This window comes from Orcinus orca, chromosome 18 (genome assembly GCF_937001465.1).
Source record: "Orcinus orca chromosome 18, mOrcOrc1.1, whole genome shotgun sequence".
NCBI lineage: Eukaryota > Metazoa > Chordata > Mammalia > Artiodactyla > Delphinidae > Orcinus > Orcinus orca.
Window position 1 is genome coordinate 65,552,286 of NC_064576.1, and position 14,277 is coordinate 65,566,562.

A 14,277-nucleotide genomic window follows, 5' to 3' on the forward strand; every position below is an offset into this window, starting at 1 on the left:
TAATTAAACCAAAGATTCCATTTTCATGTTCCTTTATTGACTTGTCTCTAAAATTTTAATTTTCTTACTATGTATTATTCTTGTCCCCCAAATACCATACATTTTAAATTGTAAGGGGGGAAAATGCTCTTTAGTATGTGTTGTCAAATATATGACATTTGAGGTGGAGAGGAAGAAAATCAGTATTTAATCCTCAACCCGTGATCTGTCAAAACTATTTAAGTCTTCAGAAAAGCAAGACTGAAACAAAACTAGGACCCCAATAAACATTCTAAACTTCAAGTTCCTTAACATGAAGTGAAAATTTAAGCTAAAAGTAATTAACGCATTCTGATAGTAGCAGCAGAGACCTCTGTGAATTTGACCTTCATGGAAAGGTTCCTCTGTGGCCAGGCCACCTGTGGAATCAGTAATTGGACACAAAGATTTGACATATTTTAGTTTCATAATTTGAGATCTCAATATGTAAAATCTGAAATAACCGAGACACAGTCACAATTAAGCTCTAGAATCCATATGAATTCAAAGAGTTGACACAGATAAACATCTCAGAAACCTGAACTGAGAATGTGACAGAAATCCAGACTGCGCTAATATCTCATCTCTAATGCTTCAACACAGTCTGTTATGATTGCACAGATAGCTTTAGTGCTTTATCTAATGAATCCATCTTTTAAGGCTCTAATTAGAAATGATAAAGAGACAGTAGTAGCTCTGGTATCTGGCTCCAGAGGCACACTTTCAGTTAATCTATACAACCAAAAGCCAACCAAATAGTTGGCTGTTATCTGAAATATATTTTGCACATTATTATTATTTCAGTTGGAAGGATGACATACATTCAAAATACATAGCTTTCAGTATAAAAATGATGATGATAAAGCTGAAAATTAAAGCCAATTTAGCCTGTAACTTAAATAATTAAATACATGATCATATCATATTTGTTGCATAGAGCTCATGTCTGGCTGGCTGGAATCCATTTTTACATTTAAGTATTCTGAACTATTTTTGTATTTTCCTTTCTGTATCACTGTTATCAAATGCATGAAAAATATTTTGAGTCTTTTTCTTTCAATGTCTTCTTCTAATTGAGAAAGAATCCAACAATGCAATTTAAGATATTATGAATTGCATGAAATTAATCATGTTTATTTGTCTTTGTTGCTACGCAGCCAATATTTTCAAGACGTACAAAAGAAGGTAAAGAGCTTTAGTGGTGCAGTTCAAAATGATAGATTTCTAGATAGAATTCCTCACTTAGCAAGTATGTATTTCACTGGAACAAATCCAAGTCACTGGACTTCAGAGTTCATCATCTGGACATGAGAAGATACTAGATAATTACCAGGAATATTTCCTGTATCTGACTTCCTGAACATATTACCACATCTGATACCTCAGTACCCAACAAAGACCAAAAAAAGAGAGAGAATTTCGTTCAGGTTGTTTTTATGTAAACATCATTTATGTTCCACTTTCTATACTTTCAGCAACTAAAATTATAACCAAAGTTGTGGAACCAAAAATTAAAGTGATTGAAGGCAGTCTTCAGCCTATTATCAAAACGGAAGGTAAAAATCAATGTTATACATGGTTCCTTAAAAATCCATATAATAGACTGATTTCTATGAATGTATCTACATTCTTTTTGAAACTAACATGCTAAATATTTCTATATCAATGGCATGCTCATTTAACAGCAGAATGCGGAATGTAAGTTATTTAGCAGAGTAGATGGTGCATGAAATGTACTTTCAGTACATTTGCTTGTATTTGATTTCAACTTAATTTACCATTGCATTAGCACTAGTACCCAGATAACTCACCATACAAATAAATCCTAAGCTATTTTTCCTGCACCTAGACTCTTTTAGAGAGTATACTCTTTATAGTTTTGTTTCCAGTCTCCCCACATAAATCTCTTTTATACTGTTGCGAGGTGTTCCAAAAAGTGCAGGCATTTTTGATTCAACAACCTAAGAGAGCACAGAAGCTGTATACTGAAGAAAGCTTTTAAAATGTATATCCACACATGATATATTTTTTAATTAAACCACCAGAAACAGAGGAAATAAGTAGTTGGTGCAGTTGAGTCAAACCTTAGAATCCTTAATTCCAGCCCTGAATGTGTGTCTATATATAATATACATTACATATTCTTATATGTATACATACATAACACATTAAATAGACACATATACTTACATATATACTTATCTCCTGATGTTTCAGACTAGAGCATTAAATAAAGTTACTTTTCTCTCTCCCCCTACTGTGTATGTTAGCCAACTCCAACATCTCTGATGCCCCCTTCATTTCACATATTTTAATTACTCCCAAAGGATCGGAACTTAAGAATTATTTCCATGTCTAAGAATCTTAATGTGGTGACTGGCCACAGAAGAAAGACCAGGTTTTCTTCATTATTCTGTAAGAAGAATAGAAACAGTCTTCCAAAAAAGGAATAGATGATATCCTCAATTGAATCTCAAGAAAACTATTATTGTAATTATCTTTGATTTGGGTATTCTCATTTTACGAATTGAGATGGCAACTTCTTGAATACTTTTGATTCCTCGAAAAGTGTGTCATTACTTAAAACTTAGACATTGGAAGTATGTATGTAAAAGTGTATTTCCTAGCTAGTGAGTTATCTATATTTTTATACATTCTTGAGACTTAAAATTGAGGTATTTGGAATCTGTGCTTTTTTTAAAAAACATACTATACCTATTGTCATTTGAGTATTTGATTGCTCTTATATAGTGATGAAGAGAATTTGATGATTTAAGAAGTTAAATCTCAGAAATTTTTGTTGAGAAAATGTTTCTTGATCATTTTAATGAAAAATGATAAAATGATCCTTGATGTTTAGATTCTTGTACTCTTTTTTAAAAATCAGATTCCCTAAAATTTTGTATAATCACTTGTACACAGCTTCTATAGTAAAAATCATTCACATGTACTATTTTTATTTTCAAAGATTCTTCTCTTTTCTTTCAAGCTTCTTCATTCAACCCATTTATCTTCCCAATCTTTGTGAGCAGGATTCTATTGTATTACTTTTCTTCAATTAGGAACACAATGAAGCATCAGCTCTACTTGAGTTTTTCCTATGAAGGGAACTAAGATGAAAAATGGGGTCAAGTCACCTATGCATTAACAACTCTCCAGTTAAACAATTTGGAAGTTTTACTTTGTGCAATATAATGAGGGAGACAAATACTTATTTTGGCAGCCATTTACAATTGTCCAGTTCTAGAATTACTATTGGCATTTCCTTCTCACTGTTTGAACTTTTGCTGATTCATCGATAACTCTTGAATTCTTACTAAATAAATTAGACCCCAAGACACAATTTTAAGATGTTTCTTATAAACGGTACCTAACCAAATTTTAGAAGTAAGAATAAATCAACTGAATACATATTGAGCACGTATGGTGCCGGGTACTCTCGTAGGTGCCCGCCAGGAATAAATATGAAAAAAAAATTTTTTTGGTAGTAAATCCCTGCCTTCATAGAATTTAAGGATAGACGATGTTTCTGAAATTCCAGTTGAGGCTCTTCTAAAGAAATGTCTATTGGGATATTTTATTAACTCATTTCCTGTTCTTAAACTCCTTAGCTGTTCTTTCCTTTTGAAGTTTCCTTAAAACTTGGGCTTACGTTTTGATACTCAGTGTCCCTTGACCACATAGATCAAATATTATGGTGCGAAATACTTACTGTTTGAATGAACTGTACTCTTGTTTTCATTATTTTAGATTGTCCTAGACTATATAATTCTGGGTCATGGTGTACATTGACAATTTCTGAACAAACAAATAAACCCTCTCAAAGATAAGCAAATATAGTTATATTCAACTGTTGAAGGGTGTCACAGTATGAGTTAAATGTACTGAACTTCTCTAAGAAACAGTCTTGATTAACTAATGTAGTAATCTGCTTTCTAACATTCAAAATGATTTTCTCTGGGAGCAAAATCATTTTGCAAGTCAAATGCAACACTTAACTTTTGCATTTGAAGGACTGTTTAACTATTTATTAGTAAATATATGCATCATTCACATATAGAAGGTAAGTACTCAAATCTATTTTCTCATAAAACCTGAATTTCGTATTTTAAAGGTAGGCATAAAGTTGGGCTTTTTTGATGTTCAGTCTTATGCCCATTAGATAAAAAATGTAAGATATTGACTGATTAAAAATTAAATTAAAAATTTAACAAGAAAAGAAAGTAATAGACAATATCAGTATGGTAAATTAAGATCTACACTAGTTATCATTAGAGCCACTCAAATTTGTTCATACTGTATGATTCACAATGTATAGTCACATATAATATTTTGCATGATCATACTTTACAACTATGAATAAATGGATCAATTAAACATCAATTTAAATGCTAAAGCAGATGGAAGTTATTTTAGTAGCACACCAATAGATTGAGTTATTTGTTCTCATAAATACTGTTTAATTTGAGGACAATGGGAACTGTTTAAAACCGATTTCATAAAGCCTGAAACCACTTTGAAATTTGAGCAACACCAAATGTTGAAATAAATTTCCTGTTCTGGTAAATTTAAAGGACTACATTAACATGATAATTTGTCTCCTAAAACAATGCCTTAGGACCCACAATAACAAAGGTCAAAATTGAAGGTGAACCTGAATTCAGGCTGATTAAAGAAGGTGAAACAGTAACTGAAGTGATCCACGGAGGTGCGTTCTCTGTGTTTCCTGTAGCCTACTGTGAACATTTTCAAACAGTGTTGGTTTAAATATATTGAATATCTGAGGTTTTCTCTTGGACTTTTGTTTTATATAAATTGTGGGAAAACTTTTCTCAGTTACAGATTCTTATTAGCCGATCAATTAAAACATAGTTTACCTTTTAATGGATATAGTTGGAATTGATTTAACCATTAACTCATCAGTTCCAACAAAACTGTCATTACTCTGCATATGCAAGGATGATTATGAAATATAATGAAAACAATCATGTCAATACAAAAGAACATATTGTACTTAGAAGAAAGAGTGGCTATTCTATAAGACTGACTAATAAGTCATTGCTAGGACTTATAAGATTCCCATTCTAATGATGTATAATTCCCTGGACCCTCCCTGAACACTCATTCCACAGTCAAGAGACAAATATGACATGGAGTGTTAGCTTGCTAGTTGGCTCTCTCCCTTACCCAAGATTCAGGACATAACCACTACCTTTTAGACCTCTGTTATATGAATTTATTTGAGATACGTCCCCCAAATTATTATGATTGAATTCTAAATGGCATTGCTGTGAGAAATACATTTAATCATTAAAATGTCTAGCTTATGGCCATTTAGATGCCATAAGGGGATAAATCAAATGCATTTTCTTCCCCTATTTCAGAGCCAATTATTAAAAAATACACCAAAATCATTGATGGAGTGCCTGTGGAAATAACTGAAAAAGAGACAAGAGAAGAACGAATCATTACAGGTAATTTTTTTTTAAACAAATGTGATCCTGAATCTCATATTGATCAAAAATAATGAAAATGAATAACAAAAAAATAACTGGCATTGTGCACATGAAACACTGTAAAAGAAACTATCCTGATAAAATATCAATACATCATCCTTGATGATAAAAATCACCTGTGAGTGATAGAAGGGATAATCCAACTCACTTGAAAAATGTAGTTATTGTAAAATCTTCTTAGAAAAGTTTAGATTGGGATTACAGTTCTCTACTAAGCAGATCTTACAGGTAATTTTTAACTCTGTATATGAACTATGCCTGGATTATAAAGAGCAAACCATTTAATCCTAAAATATCTCTATAAGAATCATTAAAGAAACTAAGTCATTTTCTTAGTGGTTACTGAAGTCATTTTATTTCTTTTTTGGTAGAAATAATACTAATCCTAAATATGTAATCTATGTTTTCCTCTGAATTGGAAATTTTGGGACAAATCTATAAGCCTGTGTTTTTATTATGAATATGCATGTGTATCATATAATACACTATCTTCACTTTGCTATTTATTAATGAGTTACTAAATCCTAGAAAAAAACCATTCCCTCCTTCGATTTTCCTTTAATCTTAAGGTTTACACATACACATCTACACACCAAAATAATATGCAAGCTTATATAGAACAACTGATCAATAATTTCAGTAAACCTCTGTATCAGTCTCCCATCAGTGAATTAGTCTAAAATTCTGAATTCAGCTATTTTTTAAGTCTTTGGGAATTCCCTGGCAGTCCATGTTTAAACAAGCAGTCAGCAAATATGGCCCATGCCACCTACTTATGTAAATAAAGTTTTATTGGAACACAGTGTGACCATTCATTTATACAGTGTGTATGGCTATTTGCACTCTAAAGGACAAAGTTAAATAGCTGCAACACAGACCACAAGACCCATAAGGTCTAAATTACTTTCTATGTGACCCTTACAGAGGAAGTTTGCCCAGCCTTGTTTCAGTTCCTTATTATTATTATTTTTTTGTCTTTCCCTTAGGTCCTGAAATAAAATACACTAGAATTTCAACTAGTGGTGGAGAAGCAGACGAAACTCTGAAGAAATTGTTGCAAGAAGGTCAGTATGTCTAGAAGAATAAGAATGTGGATTTCTTTAAGCTATCTATGTCAAAGTCTAAAATAATCTTTGAAGCCTCTTACACTTTCTACTCTATCTCATTCCTTTGTTCTAGTTCCATACCAACACAAGAAAAAAGTCCAAAGATAGGGGATGAAACTCAAATGACAGTCATATTGATTGTTTTGTTCTATATTTGCTATACAGTGTTCAACAACTTTGTAAGAAAATTGGTTTATCAAAAAGTAACACTAAAAACCAAGAAAGAACCAAGTGTTGGTCTGGAATTCATTGTTGGACAGATGCCATTATATATCACATCACGTCTCCTGCCTTTTTATTACATAAACCAATTTCTGCTATAAACATGTATCCTCTCAGAGGTCACCAAGGTCACCAAATTCATTGAAGGTGGTGATGGTCATTTATTTGAAGATGAAGAAATTAAAAGACTGCTTCAGGGAGGTTAGTAAAAGGGAAACAACTAACCCACTTAACAGGTTCTGATAACTGAGATTTTCAACTTTTTAAAGACTGAGCATTCAGGTTTTATTTTGTTTTTTTTTAGTTAGGTTAAAAAAGACAACATCATGTCTGTCTTAACAGACTGATTGGGTCAATGGTGGTTATAGTAAGCGTTATAAAGAAAGAATTACTAGTTTAAACAGTCTTTAAAAAGTTCAATGGGGAGCAGTGAATATTTTTTTGCTTTGATACAGACAACTGTAAAGATATTTTTGTATGTGAAAGGGGGATACTTTAAAAATTGGTAGTTATTTAAAGAAGCCCAAATTGAAATACTTTTTATATTTTAAAAAATGTATTCACTGCACCCACAACAATAATAAGAGGCATGTTTATGAATTTTTTAAGTGCATAGATCTAGCAAAAAAATTGCATTTAGTATTTTTATTTTCCAAAACTACATACTTGGGAATGGGTTATCTGTTTCTTCTAACAGTTTGAGTCATAATCTATACCTGGAGCTGTAAATTATTTTGCATATGAAATTAATTTTAATATTTAAAATATGGAATGTTCTCTGCCTATGGCGTTAAAAGGACCTACTTTTAAAAGGAAAGAAGAAAAAAAAGAATTCAAAATCTTACACAAACTCTCAATGGTAATTACTCAAAGAAATAGTAAATGTTAATAAAGTATAATTTGGGTAATTGGTATTTGAATAAATTAATTTCCAGTTCATTTTCTTAACAATAAAAGAATTTAAGGTAAGAAATTGTTTTAGAGAAACAAGTATTTAAATTATTTAAAAAAATCAAATATGCTCTTTGAAATATACTGTGAATTGAGAAACACTAAATCGAAGTTTAATGTTTATCCAAATTATGGTCCCAATGGGTTTTATCCTTAAAATTTTAAAAAATTGTAGTACTATGTCCAAGAAGTTGTAAATTCTCTTGGGACCATGTATATTTTTGGCAATTATTGTTTTATTCTTTACTTTTATATAGGTAGAATCTCTTACATAGTATTGATACTGTTCAGTGATAGTAAAAATAAATAATTTTTATTGAACCAATGATTGAATTTCCCCTCAATAGAAAAATATGTGTCTGAAAAATACAAGATTTCCTTTCAGACTCCAGGGAATATGTGACACTCCCAAAGCCACAACAGAACCAGTTTCCTGTGACATCTAATACAGAATTTACTCATCTACCCCTAAATGCTTAACACTGTACTAGAAAAAGGTAGGGATTTGAGGGAAGAGGTGAAGACATGAAAATTAAGTTGAATTCTTTTTTTTTTTCAGTCCTTGCCATAGTAAGCGGCTTTGTAGAATGGCAGTGCTTTGTAGAGAATGAACCAATTAGTAACTGCACTTGTATATATTGCTTTAATTTATTTAGGCTTAAACTTCGGTAAGTATGTTTTCCTCCCCTTCAATAAGCCCCCATTAACAAGTCCATTATAAACGACGAACTAAGTGCTGAAGACTAACTTCAGCCAAGAGAAGATAATACCTGTTACAAGAATAAGATACTCTAATTTTTGTTAATGGAATCCTTCTTTAACTCTAGTTTATGTTCATCCCAAAGGTTGATTCCTTTAGTTCCCAGTATTTGGTTTCTCCACATATTCATAATGCACTGGTTTTGTCAATGTCACAACATAAGTTTTTATCAAAACATTTCCAAGGGTTTTTTTTTTTCTCATAAGAAAGACAATATAAGCAGTATAGTTACTAATATCTGGACACTAAGTGGACATGCTAGTTTTCTTTCTTCCAGCCCTGTAAAACCATTGGGTCAACACTGAATAACAAGTGTCTCTTGTCTAGATCCCAAGAGACGCCAATTTACAAAGAAGCTGGTGTAAATAAAGATTATGTCATGCAAGATTGGCTTTTTTTTTTCTTTCAGAGTATTGATAATTGATCTATAGGTAAATGTGGTCTTCATCTCAAAGCTTGGAGTTTTCTATCTGAACTACTCATATTGTGGTACATATGGTACATTTTGATGAACTGAGTGTATTCCTCAATCATTTAGGTCATTCTTATTAACATGGCTAAGTGGTCAGTTTGGTACAATATGATCTGTCATTGAAACACTTCAGACCCCTTAACTAAAACTTCTTCTCATAAAATGTGTTGAGTTTTTCACTCTTGTCTTAGATAGAACTACATTTACTGAAACTACTAAAGTAATTAAGGGAGAACAGCAAAGTAGTAGGCTATGGAGAAAGGAACAACAACAAGAAGTTATCTGGGAAGGTTTTGACAAATCTGCCTGTATAACATGTAAAGATTTATGGCTTCTGTAGAGAACATAGGATCAGGTTGTAGGTCTGGCTTCCAATCTGGGTTCCAACTTGAACTAACTTGTATTATAAATTGATGCTTTCCTGCCTTGCTTTCTTAATCTGAAAAGTGGGGATAGTAATGTTACCTACATGTAAATGAATCAATATGTGAAAAGCACTTGGAATAATGTTCAGCGCATATAAACTCTCAGTGATGTTAGCTACTATGAGGATTACGGTCAATTAACGTTAACATGGTCAACAAAGTAATATTTTACACTCTAAATTTCCAAAGTCATAGCCATGTAAAAATGCAAAAATCTTGCAAATAAGTGAGCTGAAGCATTTTGTATGTTTCAGGAAACATGTGGTGGAGAGGAGCATTTTTGTGGGATTGTTCAATGATTAATTTATCTTGCCATATTTAGCTTCTCTAAACACGACCTAATACAAGTGTCATTCAGTTTGAGATGGCAGAGGGCCACTGAGCGCAAATCTGGTTTTCTGCACTTTAATCAAGCTTTTCTTCCAGAGATGTTTGTTTGCCACAATGAACACTTCTTATTTTGATTTTATCATAGCCAAATAATAATAAATTAACAAGTTAGTTAATTGGATATATATTAATTGGATGCTGCCAAATTTATAAAAGAAAATCTGAGTGTAAGTGCTTGTTTTGAAAAGTAATGTCAAAATATTGTTTTAAATTGCATAATAAGTGCTCTTTGGAATTTAATAAGTCCATTATAAACAATGCTTTTTGTTCACTGCTTAAAGACTGGATCCATCTTTTCATGGCAACATTTTATAAGCCATTTTTTGTGACCAAGTAAACCTGAAGTTAAGAAAAATATATCAACTGGAGCATATTCCATAATTCAGACTTTTCTATCTCACATAAACTTTCCCTCACTAATCCAACCTAATGAGGTTTTCTCTAGTTCTGTATTTTATTATAGTATTAATATAGTGTGATAAATGGTTATGTATCTTATATTCTGGGGGGGAAAAAGACATGTTGGAAATATGCTATGTAGACAGAAACAGAATTCTTCAAAAAATGCTTAATGTTTCTTTCCCTTTTTTTTAAACTTGATATTATACAGCCCACAATACTGTTGGTGATAGTCTCATGTCTTATTTTTCATGGGATTTCAGAGAATTGAATATATATATAAAACAAAAATTTTGACTTCATTGTTGAGTATAGATGATACATAAAAATCAAGAATTCAAAACTTGGAGTAAAAAAGGTAAGCAGAGAAAGAAAGTCGCCATAGGGACCACACTTATTCATTGATCTCAAATGTCCAACGACAGAGTGAAAATGTGAATTTAGGTTGACCAAGTGGTCTTGACAATGATTTAAAAGAAAAATGAGGAATTGGGAAGTATTTTGCAACTATAACAACAAAAAACTGCATTGTTATGAGACACTTAAAATTCTAAAATAAGAAAGATTTTATTATTTTTAGCTACTTAACTTTTAAATGGTCTTGTAGGATTGGAATTAAATTGGGGAGTATGTTGGCACACACTTCCTGAATTGCTTACTGGTATATTTCTAGAGTTATGATATTTTGTTGTCCTCATGTATTATAAGTTGATCATAGATTAATTTACAATGAGAATTTTACAGAGGCAGAAGTCTGATACATCACAAATAGGAATGACTGGAAAAAATGAGTGGATATCTCTGGGAAGATACTTCTGCTAAACTTTATAGAATGTTAGACATCCTTTCATCATAAAGTGATGCTTTTCATAAAAAGGGTGAAAAAGTCATGTAAGTCACTCCATGCAACAATGGAACATCATCTGGGGTGCTACATGCCATAATAAAACAATATGTTTTGCAAATAGTAAACATTCATTATGATATATGGAAAACAAATGTCTGTTTGTTGCCAGTGCAAAAGTCTCACTACTCCAAAAGAAATCTACATGTTTACATGATGTTTATTTAAAACTTTATACTCTTCTGATCAACTATGGTTTCCTGTCTCATATTAGTCATAATTTCAAAGTATTTTTAACTAAAGCTATTTAATTTCAGACACACCTGTGAGGAAGATACAAGCCAACAAAAGAATTCAAGGTAAATATATTGACTATGGTAATTTGCATATATGACAAACCTTTTGTTATATTAAGACAAACCAAAGAAAAGGAGAGTATTCTAATATATTTTATTTTGAGCAAAGTATTTTGATGATATGAATCAGAAAATAAATCTTTCACTATTAATAGAATATAAGAAAAACAAATGTTAAAAGAAAGGCAATTATACTCATGTAAAGTGCTAGACATACTGAACCACTGAGGTAGACTCAAGTAGAATTAATTTGAAAAGAAACCCTTGAATACCAGAGTTGAGCAAAAATGGGTAGCAGGTAGACCTGAACTCTGTGAAACTATTATTTAAAATGAGGCTACAGTTTGAGACAAAAATAAATTCAAAACTGTATCTACTGTACACACATAGAAAATGATTAATATAGGTATGTACAAAATTTTGATATAATGTGTAGGTTATATACATGTATATATCACCCATGCACTATAATTTTCTTTATAACTTTATTTATGTGCATTTTCTAATCTTCCACATAGGTTACCTTACATTCTGATGCATTCAAAACTCAAAGATTTCCCTTGTGGAACTTAAAATAATTACATATTTGGAATTTCTAAGATAATTATATACTAATAGTCAAAAGAAGTTGAAGGCTTATGAATGCATTATAGACATATCTGATTTTAACCCAGTCCAATCTAGACATTTGAAACTAAAGACTCAATTGTACACATAATTTTTTTTTTATTGGAGTAAAATTGCTTTACAATGTTGTGTTAGTTTCTGCTGCACAATGAAGTGAATCAGCTAAATGTATACCTATATCCCCTCCCTCTTGGACCTCCCGCCCACCCACCCCCCATCCACCCAACTAGGTCATCACAGAGCACTAAGGTGAGCTCCCTGTGCTATAAAGCAGGTTCCCACTAGCTATTTTACAAATGGTAGTGTATTTATGTCAAACAATCTCCCTTAGCCCCTCATTCCCCTTCCCCACCCCATGTCCACATGTCCATTCCCTATGTCTACATCTCTATTCCTGCCCTAGAAATAGGTTCATCTGTAAGATTTTTCTAGATTCCACATCTATGCATTAATATACGATATTTGTTCTTCTCTTTTGGGCTTAGTTCACTCTGTATGACAGACTCTAGGTCCATCCACATCTCTACAAATGACCCAATTTTGTTCCTTTTTATGGCTGGGTAATATTCCATTGTATATATGTACCACATCTTGTTTATCCATTCATCTAACGCAGGACATTTAGGTTGTACACATAATTTTTAACTGAAGGCTTTATCACAGATTTCTTCTAAACATGAAAATTCATCCAAATTTTCTAAGGAACTAAAATCATCACTTTAAATTATTATTTTCATATACCTTTGATCAAAAGAGGACTTGGTTTTATCATCATAACCAGAATATATTATTAAGAAAACAATCTAACATTTATTATAATAAGAAATGATGGTCTTTTATAGATATAGTTATGCATAAAATATCATATTCTTAAACACTATAGTTTCATCACATTTACAATCTATATGCTCTCCCTTCTTCCTAATCAGGATCTAGAAGACGATCAAGGGAAGATCGTCCTCAGTGAAAATCCAGACACCAGACAACAAAGTTTACAAAGTCCTAAATCAACAACCTGATCTTAAAGGAAAAATATGAGAGCCACGCTGACGTGAAGAAATGAACCACCAGCACAAAAAAGCAATCACTGAACAATTCTGAATGCAAATATAGTATTTTTTTTTTCTGAATGAGAAACAGGAGGGAAATTGTGGGCTTAGCCTCCTGTGGGATAGAATCTGAGGGAAACGTAACAACCTTACAGGCTTTTACATCTTGACATTAAAATTTCTGGCTAACTCTGGAATCCATGAGAGAAAATCCTTGCCACTGGATTAATTACAGTTCAAATCTCAGAGTGGTGAGCTGTTATCCCCTTGAGAAGATTGAACCTTGAATAATGGATAGATAAAATGCATGCAAGGAGTTACCTCTCAATGGGAAATGGATAAATAAAAATGGGTGCTTAGTATAAAAAAAAAATAAGAAAACCAAAACTTTTGTATCAAAAAGGTTTGCACATTTGTAATACAATGTGGGTTTACCAGAAAATTATGTTATTTCTACAACTAATTTTGTACTCTTGAAATGTTTGTCTTATGCTTCTTGCAATACATATTTTTATCTCAAACATTTCAATAAATCCATTTTTCAGGTATAAAAAGAATTACTTCAAAGTGGGTAATTCAAAAAACTCAAGGTTTAAGTTAATAAGAGGTTTGGACTTGGGAACAGGACTTTATACCTCTTTTTTTTTATATAACAAATACTCATTAAAGGAAATTGAATGAATTTAGTGTTTTTCAAATTTTTAAAACTATTATGATATATAAATAATCATTATACAATGAAGAAATAATTAAACATCAACTGAGTACATAATATAACCCTGGAACTGTGCTAAGTTATGAGGATTCAAAAGAAGAATTAGACAACTACTGTCCTCAAAGGGTAAAAAGACAAATCAATAATCCACAATGTACCATGGGCTATAATAGAAGAATAAACAGCACTACAGGAGCACAAATACCTCAATTAATTATTCCTAGGCTTAGGCTAACATAGAAGGAGCCAAAGAGATGCCCTTAACAGAGACTTGAAGTAACATTAAGAGTCTACTACATGAAAAAGGAGGGGCAGAAAAATATTGGTTTGCTGAGAATGATAAAGAGATCAGTTTGATCTACTCAGATCTCAATAAATGTCATCCTTATCTTGGACTAGAGATAAGAGCAGACAGGGAATAGAACCC

The 14,277-nt window shown here is 31.8% G+C and overlaps 1 protein-coding gene across 6 annotated transcripts in view; it reads left to right on the forward strand.

Moving 5' to 3' along the window:
* POSTN (periostin) overlaps window positions 1–13,817 on the forward strand; it is a 34,291-nt gene extending 20,474 nt beyond the window's left edge. Inside the window, exons 17-23 of one of the 6 annotated variants that reach the window (XM_004282233.3) lie at window positions 1,494–1,574; window positions 4,637–4,726; window positions 5,403–5,492; window positions 6,521–6,598; window positions 6,980–7,063; window positions 11,421–11,462; window positions 13,016–13,817. In XM_004282233.3, coding sequence (XP_004282281.1) covers window positions 1,494–1,574; window positions 4,637–4,726; window positions 5,403–5,492; window positions 6,521–6,598; window positions 6,980–7,063; window positions 11,421–11,462; window positions 13,016–13,053 — 503 coding nt within the window. In that variant the 3' untranslated portion in view covers window positions 13,054–13,817. The remainder of the gene's footprint in view (window positions 1–1,493; window positions 1,575–4,636; window positions 4,727–5,402; window positions 5,493–6,520; window positions 6,599–6,979; window positions 7,064–11,420; window positions 11,463–13,015) is intronic. The other 5 variants (XM_033410072.2, XM_012537591.3, XM_004282234.3 and 2 more) reach the window with 5 other exon arrangements.
* The last annotated feature ends 460 nt before the right edge of the window (window positions 13,818–14,277 follow it).